The following is a 12,199-nucleotide window of genomic DNA, read 5'->3' as shown; positions in this document are numbered from 1 at the left end:
CTCTCCAAGCCCCAGAAAACTTCAGCTTGATTTACCCTTCCCACTTTTTTTATTACTGTGTCATGCATTTTCGCTCTACATGTAGTTTAAGTCCCGAAGATACGATGAATATTACATTATCCAGAAATATTCTTTAAGATTTGTCGATATGTTTTTCAGTGATTTGTTTCTCATCTTCTCCTGTTTGCTACTATTTCTGATTGAGATTATTTTGCACATGCCTGAAAAGTATTATTTCTTTATTATTTTCTCAGTATTTTTTTGCCTGAAAACTTTTGAAGAGTAATTTTATCAGAGATAGAATTCTAGTTTGGCCTCTTTTTCCTTCCCTGCTTTAGATATCATTTTATCCTTTTCTGTATTTCATAGTTTTTGTTAGTTAATGCCAACTTTTTAAGGATTTTATTTATTTATTTGTCAGGGAAAGAGAGAAGGAGAGAGACACAAGCAGGAGAAGTGGCAGGCAGAGGGAAAAGAAGGCTCCCCGCTGAGCAAGGGGCCCCATGCTGTGCTCAATCCCAGGACCCCGGGATCATGACCTGAGCTGAAGGCAGATGCTTAACTGACTGAGCCACCCAGGCATCCCAGTCAATGCAATTCTTACTGGTATTTCTTTGAAACTTAAGTTTCTTTTTGTACTCCACTGATTTTGAGATTCTTTTCCCCTTTATTTTCCATAGGCTATTTATGCAGGGCCTTGATGTGTGTTTCTCAGAGCATTTCATTCTTTTTCTTTTTATTTAAGATTTTATTTATTTATTTTTGCAAGAGAGAGAGAGGGAGAGAGAGAGCATGTGCATGAATGGGGGTGGGGGGCAGAGGGAGAAGTGGACTCCCCACCAGGCAGGGAGCCTGATGCAAGACTTGATCCCAGGACCCTGGGATCAGGACCTGAGCCAAAGGCAGATGTTTAACTGACTGAGCCCCCCAGGCACCCCTGAGCATTTCATCCTTCAAGTTGGTAGCACTTGTTGTAACTATTGCTTGATGCTTTTCATTACCTTTAGTATTTTAATCTTCTTTGTTCCCATTTGGTAGTTTCTACTGATACATCTTACAATTCACTAATCCTTTCTTGAGATGTGTCCAACCTGCTTTAAACTCCTCTACTGAGGTCTCAATATTGTTGTATTTCTAGAATGCCTGCTTTATGCTTTTTTTTCTTTTTGTAGATTTCAGTTGTCTGATGAAAGACTTTATCTTAACATCTATTTCTTTACCATGTTACTCACACTTATCTTTAAGTCCTTGCCTGCAAACTCCATTATCTGGATCATCTGTAGGCCTATTTTGATTTCTAGCCTAATCTTTTGCTATTTCTGTTAACAGTTGATTGAATATCAAATAGTATGTATGGAAAATTTAAAAAACCTGTAACAATGATGTTCATCTGGCTCCAGAGAATACTCATCTCTTCTTTTGGCTGATAGTGTAGGGGAAGTTGGTCTCGATCTAATTAGATTTGCAGTTTTTTCTAAGCTTATTTTCAGACCTTTGTTTGTTCCTACTAATAGAACATAACCCTGCAGGTTTCTTCATTAAGAGTTTGATATTTATACCAAGGTTCCTCCTTCTTGACTGGCTTTCATATTACTGGGAGACTGCCAAAAAAAACTTAATGTGTCTTTTCATTCACTTTCTGCTTGGCTCTTTATCCTCTCTCTTTGCACAAGTCAAGAATAGGCAGATGCTTCAAGAGAAAAGCCAGTATCACGTTCGTTTTCTGTACCTCCCATTCTTCTGGGTTCTTGACCACTCAGATCCTGGCCGTCATGGCTGACCAAAACTTCCATTTTTCTATCCCCAACAACCTGAGATTTCCAAAAGCTCTGCAGCTCCATGTTTGCTGTTGACCATTCTCTACAATTTCTCAGTTCATGCTGAGAATCAACAAATGCCCCAAGAGGAAGATGCCTTTTGGAGGAGCTTTTCCCAGAACCTTAGCATCTGAAGGAGCTTTTTCCAGAACCTTAGCATCTGAAGGAGCTTTTTCCAGAACCTTAGCATCTTGAGTGCCTTGGAAATGCTCTAATTCTGTGAAATACTGGCTTCATGTCTGTTTTCATATTTTCTAGTTTTAGTAGAAGTGCCGGTCTGATGTAGACTATTCTGTCATAGCTGAGAACAGAAGGTCCATGAATTAATTTTTAACTTTTTTAAAATTAAAATTTCATGTTTTGTAGAACCATAAGATTTTAAATTGTAGTACTATTTGACCTAATTTTCAAATATATTTTGCAGTGACTATATTCTCTTAGAGTCTTTCTGATTATTCTTCTTCATTTTTATTCTGTCTATAAAACTTCTAGCACAACATCTGACACCTAGGGATTCAATAAATACTTACCAAAAATATTGAATGAAGGAGTTTTTAAATGTATTACAGTTGTATGATTCATATGCTGTATTAACAACTCTGAACCTTTAGCCTTTTTCGGGACCTACTCTTTGGTGTTATGGCAGCCAGGAGGCAAATAAGGACAGAAACTCCATTTTCTGAAATAACTTGTTATTTCATTTTACATTCATTATTATTATTTCATTGTTTCATTATTCATTATTTCATATTATTTCACTGTTATTTCATTTTACATTCCTGTTAGTTCTAAGATGTGTCAAGATAATTTTCTTCTTTTTATTTTTTCAGAGCCTTGCACATTATCTCTTGTTGAAATGGAAAATAATAATTTACTCCTGAAGTGGGATTTTGATGATAGACCATATATTTTCCATGGCGAGTATATTGAGTTTCTTTGTAAGAGAAATACATATGTAGCTGACCTCTCTATTTTTGGATCTGAACTCAGAGTGCAATGTGACAGAGGGCAGTTAAAATATCCAATATGTATTCACAGAGAAAGGTAAGAAGAAGCTTCTGCCTACAATTATCTTCTTCAGATTGTTATTCAAGAGATTCTTTATATTATAAATTTAAGAAATATTAGGTTTTACAAAACTACTTCATGGTCATTATATAGAAAAAAATAATTTCACTTTTTAAGCCAAATGAACTCCTAGAAGGATTAATTAATTCAATAAAGTCAAAAAGTTTTCATATTTGTGACACTTTGACAGTTTGGCAAATAAATTGATTTATATGTACAATATTTAAATATGGAAAAATTAACCTATGTTGATATAGAATATTACATTTTCTCCACTTCCCAGTATATGTCCAAGTATAAATTGTAAAGATGGGAAACAAAGTTGCACAAATCTTTCTATTGATAGAAGAGCATATTAATAACAATGATTAAAATTAAGTCATTTTCAGGAACATATGCCTGTGTAAGAGCTTGGAAACTCTAAAATGTTTCCTCATATGGTAATTTAAAAATACATATTTTATACTTTTTTATTTTTCTTTTCCTCCTTTTTTGGTTTTTATTTGAGTATAAATTATGCACAATATTACATTAGTTTCAGGTATATAACCCTATTGTTATGCTATGCTCACCACAAGTATAGCCATGATCTGCCACCATTCAATGCTAGTATAATACCATTCACTATATTTCCTGCACTGTACCTTTTATTCCCATGATGTACTTGTCCCATAACTGGAAGCCTGACTCTCTCACTTGGTCCCCTTTTCCCATTTTGCCCATCCTTCTATCCTCCTACTCTCTGGCAACCATCAGTTTGTTCTCCATATTTATAGATCTGTATCTGCTTTTTGTTCTTTGTTTTGTTTTTTTAGATTCCACATATAGTGAAATCATATGGCATTTGTTTTTCTGTCTGACTTATTTAAAGACCCGAATAGCCAAAGCAATCTTGAGAAAGAAGAACAAAAATTGAGGTATTGCTATTGTAGAGTTCAAAATATACTACAAAGCTATAGTAATCAAAATAGTATGGTACTGAAATAAAAACAGACACATAAAAAAATAAACACATAGATAAATGGAACAGATTAGAACGCCCAGAAATAAACCCATACTTTTTAAAAAAGATTATTTATTTATTTATTTATTTGACAGAGAGAGAGATCACAAGTAGTCAGAGGCAGGCAGAGAAATGTGGAGTGAAAAAGGCTCCCCACTGAGCAGAGAGCCCGATGTGGGGCTCGATCCCAGGACCCTGGGATCATGATCTGAGCCAAAGGCAGAAGCTTTAACCCACTGAGCCATGCAGGCACTCCGTAAAGCCATACTTCTATATGGTCAATTAATCTATGCCAAAGGGAGCAGGGATATACAATGGAGAAAAGAAGTCTATCAATAAATGGTGTGAGGAAACCTGGACAACCACATGCAAAAGAATGAAACTGGACCAGTTTCTTACATGATATACACACACACAAAACTTCAAAATGGGTAAAAGACCTAGAAGAAAACAGGTAGCAATCTCCTTGTCTTTGGCCTTAGCAACATTTTTCTAGATATGTCTCCTGAGGAAGAAAAACAAAAGCAAAAATAAACTACTGAGACTATATCAAAACAAAAACGTCTGCATAGCAAAGGAAACAACCAACAAAACAAAAAGACAACCCACTGAATGGGAGAGGATATTAGGAAAGGACATATCTGATAATGGGTTAGTATCCAAAATATATGAAGAATTTTATTTTTTTTTAAGATTTATTTATTTATTTGAGAGCAAGAGTGAGTGCAGAGGGGAGGGGGAAAGGAAGAGAATCCCAAGCCAAATCATCGCTGATCATGGGGCCTGATGTAGGGCCGATTCTCTGACCCTGAGCCAAAACTGAGCGTTGGGCCCTCAAGTGGCTGTGCCGCCTACGTGCCCCAATATATGAAGAACTTTAACCTCCACCTCCCAAATAGGCTACAAGGGTGGCTAAGTCAGTTAAGTGTCTGACTCCTGATTTTGGCTCAGGCCATGATCTCATGATTGAGATGGACCCCCACATCAGGCTCCATGCTCAGTGCGAGTCTACTTAAGAGTCGTTCCCTGTCCCTAGCCCCTCCCCACATGCTCACGCTCTCTCTCTCTCAAAATAAATAAATACCCAAATAATTCAATTAAAAAGGGGGCAGAGGACATTTTTCTGAAGAAGACATGTAGATGGTCAACAGACAGATGAACAGTCAAAAAGACACTCAACATCACTAATCAGGGAAATGCAAATCAGAACCATGAGATATCATTTTCCACTTGTCAGAATGGCTAGAATCAAAAAGACAGGAAATAACAAGTGTTGGCAAGGATGTGAGGAACAAGAAACCTTCGTGCCCTGTTGGTGGGAATGTAAATTGGTACACCCACTATGGAAAACAGTATGGAAGTTCCTAAAAAAATTAAAAAATAGAAATATTATATGATCCAATAATTCTACTTCTGGGTATTTATCCAGTGAAAATAAAAACAGTAATTCTAAAAGATATATGCACCCCTTTGTTTACTGAAGCCTTATTTATAATAGCCAGGATATGAAAGCAGTCCAAGTGCTATTGATAGTTGAATGGATAAAGAAGATGTAGGATATTATATATACAATGGAATATTATTCAACCATAAAAAGGATGAGATCTTGCCATTTGTGACAACATTGGTGGACCTAGAGGGTTTTATGCTAAATGAAATAAGTCAGACAGAAAAACAATAATGCTGTTTTATATTTCTTGATGAATGAAATATAATCTTGTCTTTAGTAAAATATTACAATAATATAATAAAATGATGTAAATCACTTTAGAGGATCAGGATTTTGAGACTTTAAAAGATACAGTATTAAATGGAAATTATACTTTATGTCTGATTAAGAATGTTATAAAATTAGGGGTGCCTGTATGGCTCAGTCAGTTAAGCATCTGCTTTTGGCTCAGGCCATGATCCCAGGGTCCTGGGATTAAGCCCTGCATCAGCTTCCTGCTCAGTGGGAGTGTGCTTCTCCCTCTGCCCTTCCCCCTGCCCATGCTTGCACTTGCTCTCTATCTCTGAAATACATAAATAAAATCTTTTTAAAAAAAGAATATTATAAAAATAACTCATGGTAAAGTGTATGTGTTCTAATCATGAACCATGAACTATATGAACAACATAGGGACAACTTTTTTTTTTTTTTTTTAAGTGGGGACATGCTATTTTTATTTTTATTTTTTTTTTTTTACAACTTTATAAACCTATATTTTTATCCCCAGGGGTATAGGTCTGCGAATCGCCAGGTTTACACACTTCACAACACTCACCATAGCACATACCCTCCCCAATATCCATAACCCCACCCCCTCTCCCAACCCCCTCCCCCCATCAACCCTCAGTTTGTTTTGTGAGATTAAGAGTCACTTATGGTTTGTCTCCCTCCCAATCCCATCTTGTTTCATTTACTCTTCTCCTACCCCCTCAACCCCCCATGTTGCATCTCCTCTCCCTCATATCAGGGAGATCATATGATAGTTGTCTTTCTCCGATTGACTTATTTCGCTAAGCATGATACCCTCTAGTTCCATCCACGTCGTCGCAAATGGCAAGATTTCATTTCTTTTGATGGCTGCATAGTATTCCATTGTGTATATATACCACATCTTCTTTATCCATTCGTCTGTTGATGGACACCTAGGTTCTTTCCATAGTTTGGCTATTGTAGACATTGCTGCTATAAACATTCGGGTGCACGTGCCCCTTCGGATCACTACGTTTGTATCTTTAGGGTAAATACCCAGCAGTGCAATCGCAGGGTCATAGGGTAGTTCTATTTTCAACATTCTGAGGAACCTCCATGCTGTTTTCCAGAGTGGTTGCACCAGCTTGCATTCCCATCAACAGTGTAGGAGGGTTCCCTTTTCTCCGCATCCTCGCCAGCATCTGTCATTTCCTGACTTGTTAATTTTAGCCATTCTGACTGGTGTGAGGTGATATCTCATGGTGGTTTTGATTTGTATTTCCCTGATGCCGAGTGATGTGGAGCACTTTTTCATGTGTCTGTTGGCCATCTGGATGTCTTCTTTGCAGAAATGTCTGTTCATGGCCTCTGCCCATTTCTTGATTGGATTATTTGTTCTTTGGGTGTTCAGTTTGCTAAGTTCTTTATAGATTTTGGACACTAGCCCTTTATCTGATATGTCATTTGCAAATATCTTCTCCCATTCTGTCAGTTGTCTTTTGGTTTTGTTCACTGTTTCCTTTGCTGTGCAAAAGCTTTTGATCTTGATAAAATCCCAAAAGTTCATTTTTGACCTTGCTTCCCTTGCCTTTGGTGAAGTTCCTAGGAAGATGTTGCTGCGGCTGACGTCGAAGAGGTTGCTGCCTGTGTTCTCCTCGAGGATTTTGATGGATTCCTTTCTCACATTGAGATCCTTCATCCATTTTGAGTCTATTTTCGTTATGGTGTAAGGAAATGATCCAATTTCATTTTTCTGCATGTGGCTGTCCAATTTTCCCAACACCATTTATTGAAGAGGCTGTCTTTTTTCCATTGGATATTCTTTCCTGCTTTGTCGAAGATGAGTTGACCATAGAGTTGAGGGTCCATTTCTGGGCTCTCTATTCTGTTCCATTGATCTATGTGTCTGTTTTTGTGCCAGTACCATGCTGTCTTGATGATGACAGCTTTGTAATAGAGCTTGAAGTCCGGAATTGTGATGCCACCAACTTTGGCTTTCCTTTTCAATATTCCTTTGGCTATTCGAGGTCTTTTCTGGTTCCATATGAATTTTAGGATTATTTGTTCCATTTCTTTGAAAAAAATGGATGGTACTTTGATAGGAATTGCATTAAATGTGTAGATTGCTTTAGGTAGCATAGACATTTTCACAATATTTATTCTTCCAATCCAGGAGCATGGAACATTTTTCCATTTCTTTGTGTCTTCCTCAATTTCTTTCATGAGTACTTTATAGTTTTCTGAGTATAGATGCTTAGTCTCTTTGGTTAGGTTTATTCCTAGGTATCTTATAGTTTTGGGTGCAATTGTAAATGGAATGGACTCTTTAATTTCTCTTTCTTCTGTCTTGTTGTTGGTGTAGAGAAATGCAACTGATTTCTGTGCATTGATTTTATATCCTGACACTTTACTGAATTCCTGTACAAGTTCTAGCAGTTTTGGAGTGGAGTCTTTTGGGTTTTCCACATATAGTATCATATCATCTGCAAAGAGTGATAGTTTGACTTCTTCTTTGCCGATTTGGATGCCTTTAATTTCCTTTTGTTGTCTGATTGCTGAGGCTAGGACTTCTAGTACTATGTTGAATAGCAGTGGTGATAACGGACATCCCTGCCGTGTTCCTGACCTTAGTGGAAAAGCTTTCAGTTTTTCTCCATTGAGAATGATATTTGCAGTGGGTTTGTCATAGATGGCTTTGATAATATTGAGGTATGTGCCATCTATCCCTACACTTTGAAGAGTTTTGATCAGGAAGGGATGCTGTACTTTGTCAAATGCTTTTTCAGCATCTATGGAGAGTATCATATGGTTCTTGTTCTTTCTTTTATTAATGTGTTGTATCACATTGATTGATTTGCGGATGTTGAACCAACCTTGCAGCCCTGGAATAAATCCCACTTGGTCGTGGTGAATAATCCTTTTAATGTACTGTTGAATCCTATTGGCTAGTATTTTGGCGAGAATTTTTGCATCTGTGTTCATCAAGGATATTGGTCTGTAGTTCTCTTTTTTGTTGGGATCCTTGTCTGGTTTTGGGATCAAGGTGATGCTGGCCTCATAAAATGAGTTTGGAAGTTTTCCTTCCATTTCTATTTTTTGGAACAGTTTCAGGAGAATAGGAATTAGTTCTTCTTTAAATGTTTGGTAGAATTCCCCCGGGAAGCCGTCTGGCCCTGGGCTTTTGTTTGTTTGGAGATTTTTGATGACTGTTTCAATCTCCTTACTGGTTATGGGTCTATTCAGGCTTTCCATTTCTTCCTGGTTCAGTTGTGGTAGTTTATATGTCTCTAGGAATGCATCCATTTCTTCCAGATTGTCAAATTTGTTGGCGTAGAGTTGCTCATAGTATGTTCTTATAATTGTCTGTATTTCTTTGGTGTTCGTTGTGATCTCTCCTCTTTCATTCATGATTTTATTTATTTGGGTCCTTTCTCTTTTCTTTTTGATAAGTCTGGCCAGGGGTTTATCAATCTTATTAATTCTTTCAAAGAACCAGCTCCTAGTTTCGTTGATTTGTTCTATTGTTTTTTTGGTTTCTATTTCATTGATTTCTGCTCTGATCTTTATGATTTCTCTTCTCCTGCTGGGTTTAGGGTTTCTTTCTTGTTCTTTCTCCAGCTCCTTTAGGTGTAGGGTTAGGTTGTGTACCTGAGACCTTTCTTGTTTCTTGAGAAAGGCTTGTACCGCTATATATTTTCCTCTCAGGACTGCCTTTGTTGTGTCCCACAGATTCTGAACCGTTGTGTTTTCATTATCATTTGTTTCCATAAATTTTTTCAATTCTTCTTTAATTTCCTGGTTGACCCATTCATTCTTTAGAAGGATGCTGTTTAGTCTCCATGTATTTGGGTTCTTTCCAAATTTCCTCTTGTGATTGAGTTCTAGCTTTAGGGCATTGTGGTCTGAAAATATGCAGGGAATGATCCCAATCTTTTGATACCGGTTGAGACTTGATTTAGGACCAAGAATGTGATCTATTCTGGAGAATGTTCCATGTGCACTAGAGAAGAATGTGTATTCTGTTGCTTTGGGATGAAATGTTCTGAATATATCTGTGATGTCCATCTGGTCCAGTGTGTCATTTAAGGCCTTGATTTCCGTGTTGATCTTTTGCTTGGATGATCTGTCCATTTCAGTGAGGGGAGTGTTAAAATCCCCTACTATGATTGTATTCTTTGCGATGTGTTTCTTTGATTTTGTTATTAATTGGTTTATATAGTTGGCTGCTCCCACGTTAGGGGCATAGATATTTAAAATTGTTAGATCTTCTTGTTGGACAGTTCCTTTGAGTATGATATAGTGTCCTTCCTCATCTCTTATTATAGTCTTTGGCTTAAAATCTAATTGATCTGATATAAGGATTGCCACTCCTGCTTTCTTCTGATGTCCATTAGCATGGTAAATTCTTTTCCACCCCCTCACTTTAAACCTGGAGGTGTCTTCGGGTTTAAGATGAGTTTCTTGTAGGCAACATATAGATGGGTTTTTTTTTTTTATCCATTCTGATACCCTGTGTCTTTTGATTGGGGCATTTAGCCCATTCACATTCAGGGTAAGTATTGAGAGATATGAATTTAGTGCCATCGTATTGCCTGTAAGGTGACTGTTATTGTATATTGTCTCTGTTTCTTTCTGATCTACTACTTTGAGGGTCTCTCTTTGCTTAGAGGACCCCTTTCAATATTTCCTGTAGAGCTGGTTTGGTATTTGCAAATTCTTTCAGTTTTTGTTTGTCCTGGAAGCTTTTAATCTCTCCTTCTATTTTCAATGATAGCCTAGCTGGATATAGTATTCTTGGCTGCATGTTTTTCTCATTTAGTACTCTGAATATATCATGCCAGCTCTTTCTGGCCTGCCAGGTCTCTGTGGATAAGTCTGCTGCCAATCTAATATTTTTACCATTGTACGTTATAGACTTCTTTTCCCGGGCTGCTTTCAGGATCTTTTCTTTGTCACTAAGACTTGTAAATTTTACTATTAGGTGACGGGGTGTGGACCTATTCTTATTGATCTTGAGGGGGGTTCTCTGAACCTCCTGGATTTTGATGCTTGTTCCCTTTGCCATATTGGGGAAATTCTCTCCAATAATGCTCTCCAATATACCTTCTGCTCCCCTCTCTGTTTCCTCTTCTTCTGGAATCCCAATTATTCTAATGTTGTTTCGTCTTATGGTGCCACTTATCTCTCGAATTCTCCCCTCGTGGTCCAGTAGCTGTTTGTCCCTCTTTTGCTCAGCTTCTTTATTCTCTGTCATTTGGTCTTCTATATCGCTAAATCTTTCTTCTGCCTCATTTATCCTAGCTGTGAGAGCCTCCATTTTTTATTGCACCTCATTAATAGCTTTTTTGATTTCAACTTGGTTCGATTTTAGTTCTTTTATTTCTCCAGAAAGGGCTTTTATATCTCCCGAGAGGGTTGCTTTAATATCTTCCATGCCTTTTTCAAGCCCGGCTAGAACCTTGAGAATCGTCATTCTGAACTCTAGATCTGACATATTACCAATGTCTGTATTGATTAGGTCCCTAGCCTTTGGTACTGCCTCTTGTTCTTTTTTTTGTTGTGAATTTTTCTGCCTTGTCATTTTGTCCAGATAAGAGTTTATGATGGAGCAAGTAAAATACTAAAAGGGTGGCAAAAACCCCAGGAAAATATGCTTTAACCAAATCAGAAGAGATCCCGAATTGTGAGGGGGGAGAAAGGGGATAAAAAGGGGTTCAGAAAGAAAGAAAAAAAAAAAAGAAAAAAGAAAAAAAAAGAAACTATTAAAAAAAAAGAAAGCCGATAAAGAAAAAATATAAAAAGAGGAAAAAAAATATATATATTAGATAAACTATTTAAAAAACGTTATAAAAAGAAAACAGTAAAAGTTAAAAAAATTTAGCAGAAGAAGAGAAAAAGAAAAAAAATTGAAAAAGAGAAAAAAAATTAAATTAACTGCAAGGCTAAAAAATCATGGGGAGAAAGCCATGAGTTCCGTGCTTTGCTTTCTTCTCCTCTGGAATTCCGCCGTTCTCCTTGGTAGGTGAACTTGGTCCTGGCTGGGTTTCCCGTTGATCTTCTGGGGGAGGGGCCTGTTGTAGTGATTCTCAAGTGTCTTTGCCCCAGGCGGAGTTACACCGCCCTTACCCGGGGCTGTGCTGAGTAATCCGCTCGGGTTTGCTGGGTTTGCTTTTGGGAGCTTTTGTTCCCTGAGCGCTTTCCGTAGAGTCCGGAGGACGGGAATGAAGATGGCGGCCTCCCGGTCTCCGGCCCGGAGGAGCCAAGAGCCCGGGGCCCCACTCCTCAGTGCGCCCTCAGAGAACACGCCCAATGACTCCCGCCACCCTGGCCTCCGGGCGCGCTCCGAGCTGACCGAGCCTGCGACCGGTTCAAGGCGACCCCGAGCTGAGAGTCACTCCTCGGCTCTGTCTCTGTAGCTGGCTTCCCCGTTCTAATACCGGTAAGCTCTGCGACACTCAGACACCCCCGATCCTTCTGCGACCCTGCGGGAGCTGAGGCCGCGCTGACCCCACCTGGGCTTCACCCCAGTTAAGCCTCTGGAGCGATGTCCCTCAGCGGAACAGACTTTTAAAAGTCCTGATTTTGCTCCGTTGCTCCGCAGCTCCCCGGGAGCCGGCCCCTCCCCCCGCGGTC

The 12,199-nt window shown here is 38.4% G+C and overlaps 1 protein-coding gene across 3 annotated transcripts in view; it reads left to right on the top strand.

Annotated features, from left to right (window-relative positions):
- Nucleotides 1-12,199, top strand: part of F13B (coagulation factor XIII B chain) — a 39,450-nt gene that overhangs the window by 26,034 nt on the left and 1,217 nt on the right. For all 3 annotated transcript variants that reach the window (XM_047705737.1, XM_047705736.1, XM_047705739.1), the window contains one exon: nt 2,648-2,861. In XM_047705737.1, coding sequence (XP_047561693.1) covers nt 2,648-2,861 — 214 coding nt within the window. The remainder of the gene's footprint in view (nt 1-2,647; nt 2,862-12,199) is intronic.

Source organism: Lutra lutra, chromosome 15 (genome assembly GCF_902655055.1).
Source record: "Lutra lutra chromosome 15, mLutLut1.2, whole genome shotgun sequence".
In the NCBI taxonomy this organism is placed as follows: domain Eukaryota; kingdom Metazoa; phylum Chordata; class Mammalia; order Carnivora; family Mustelidae; genus Lutra; species Lutra lutra.
Note: the sequence above shows the minus strand (reverse complement) of the source record. Positions and strands in the feature narration are given on the sequence as shown.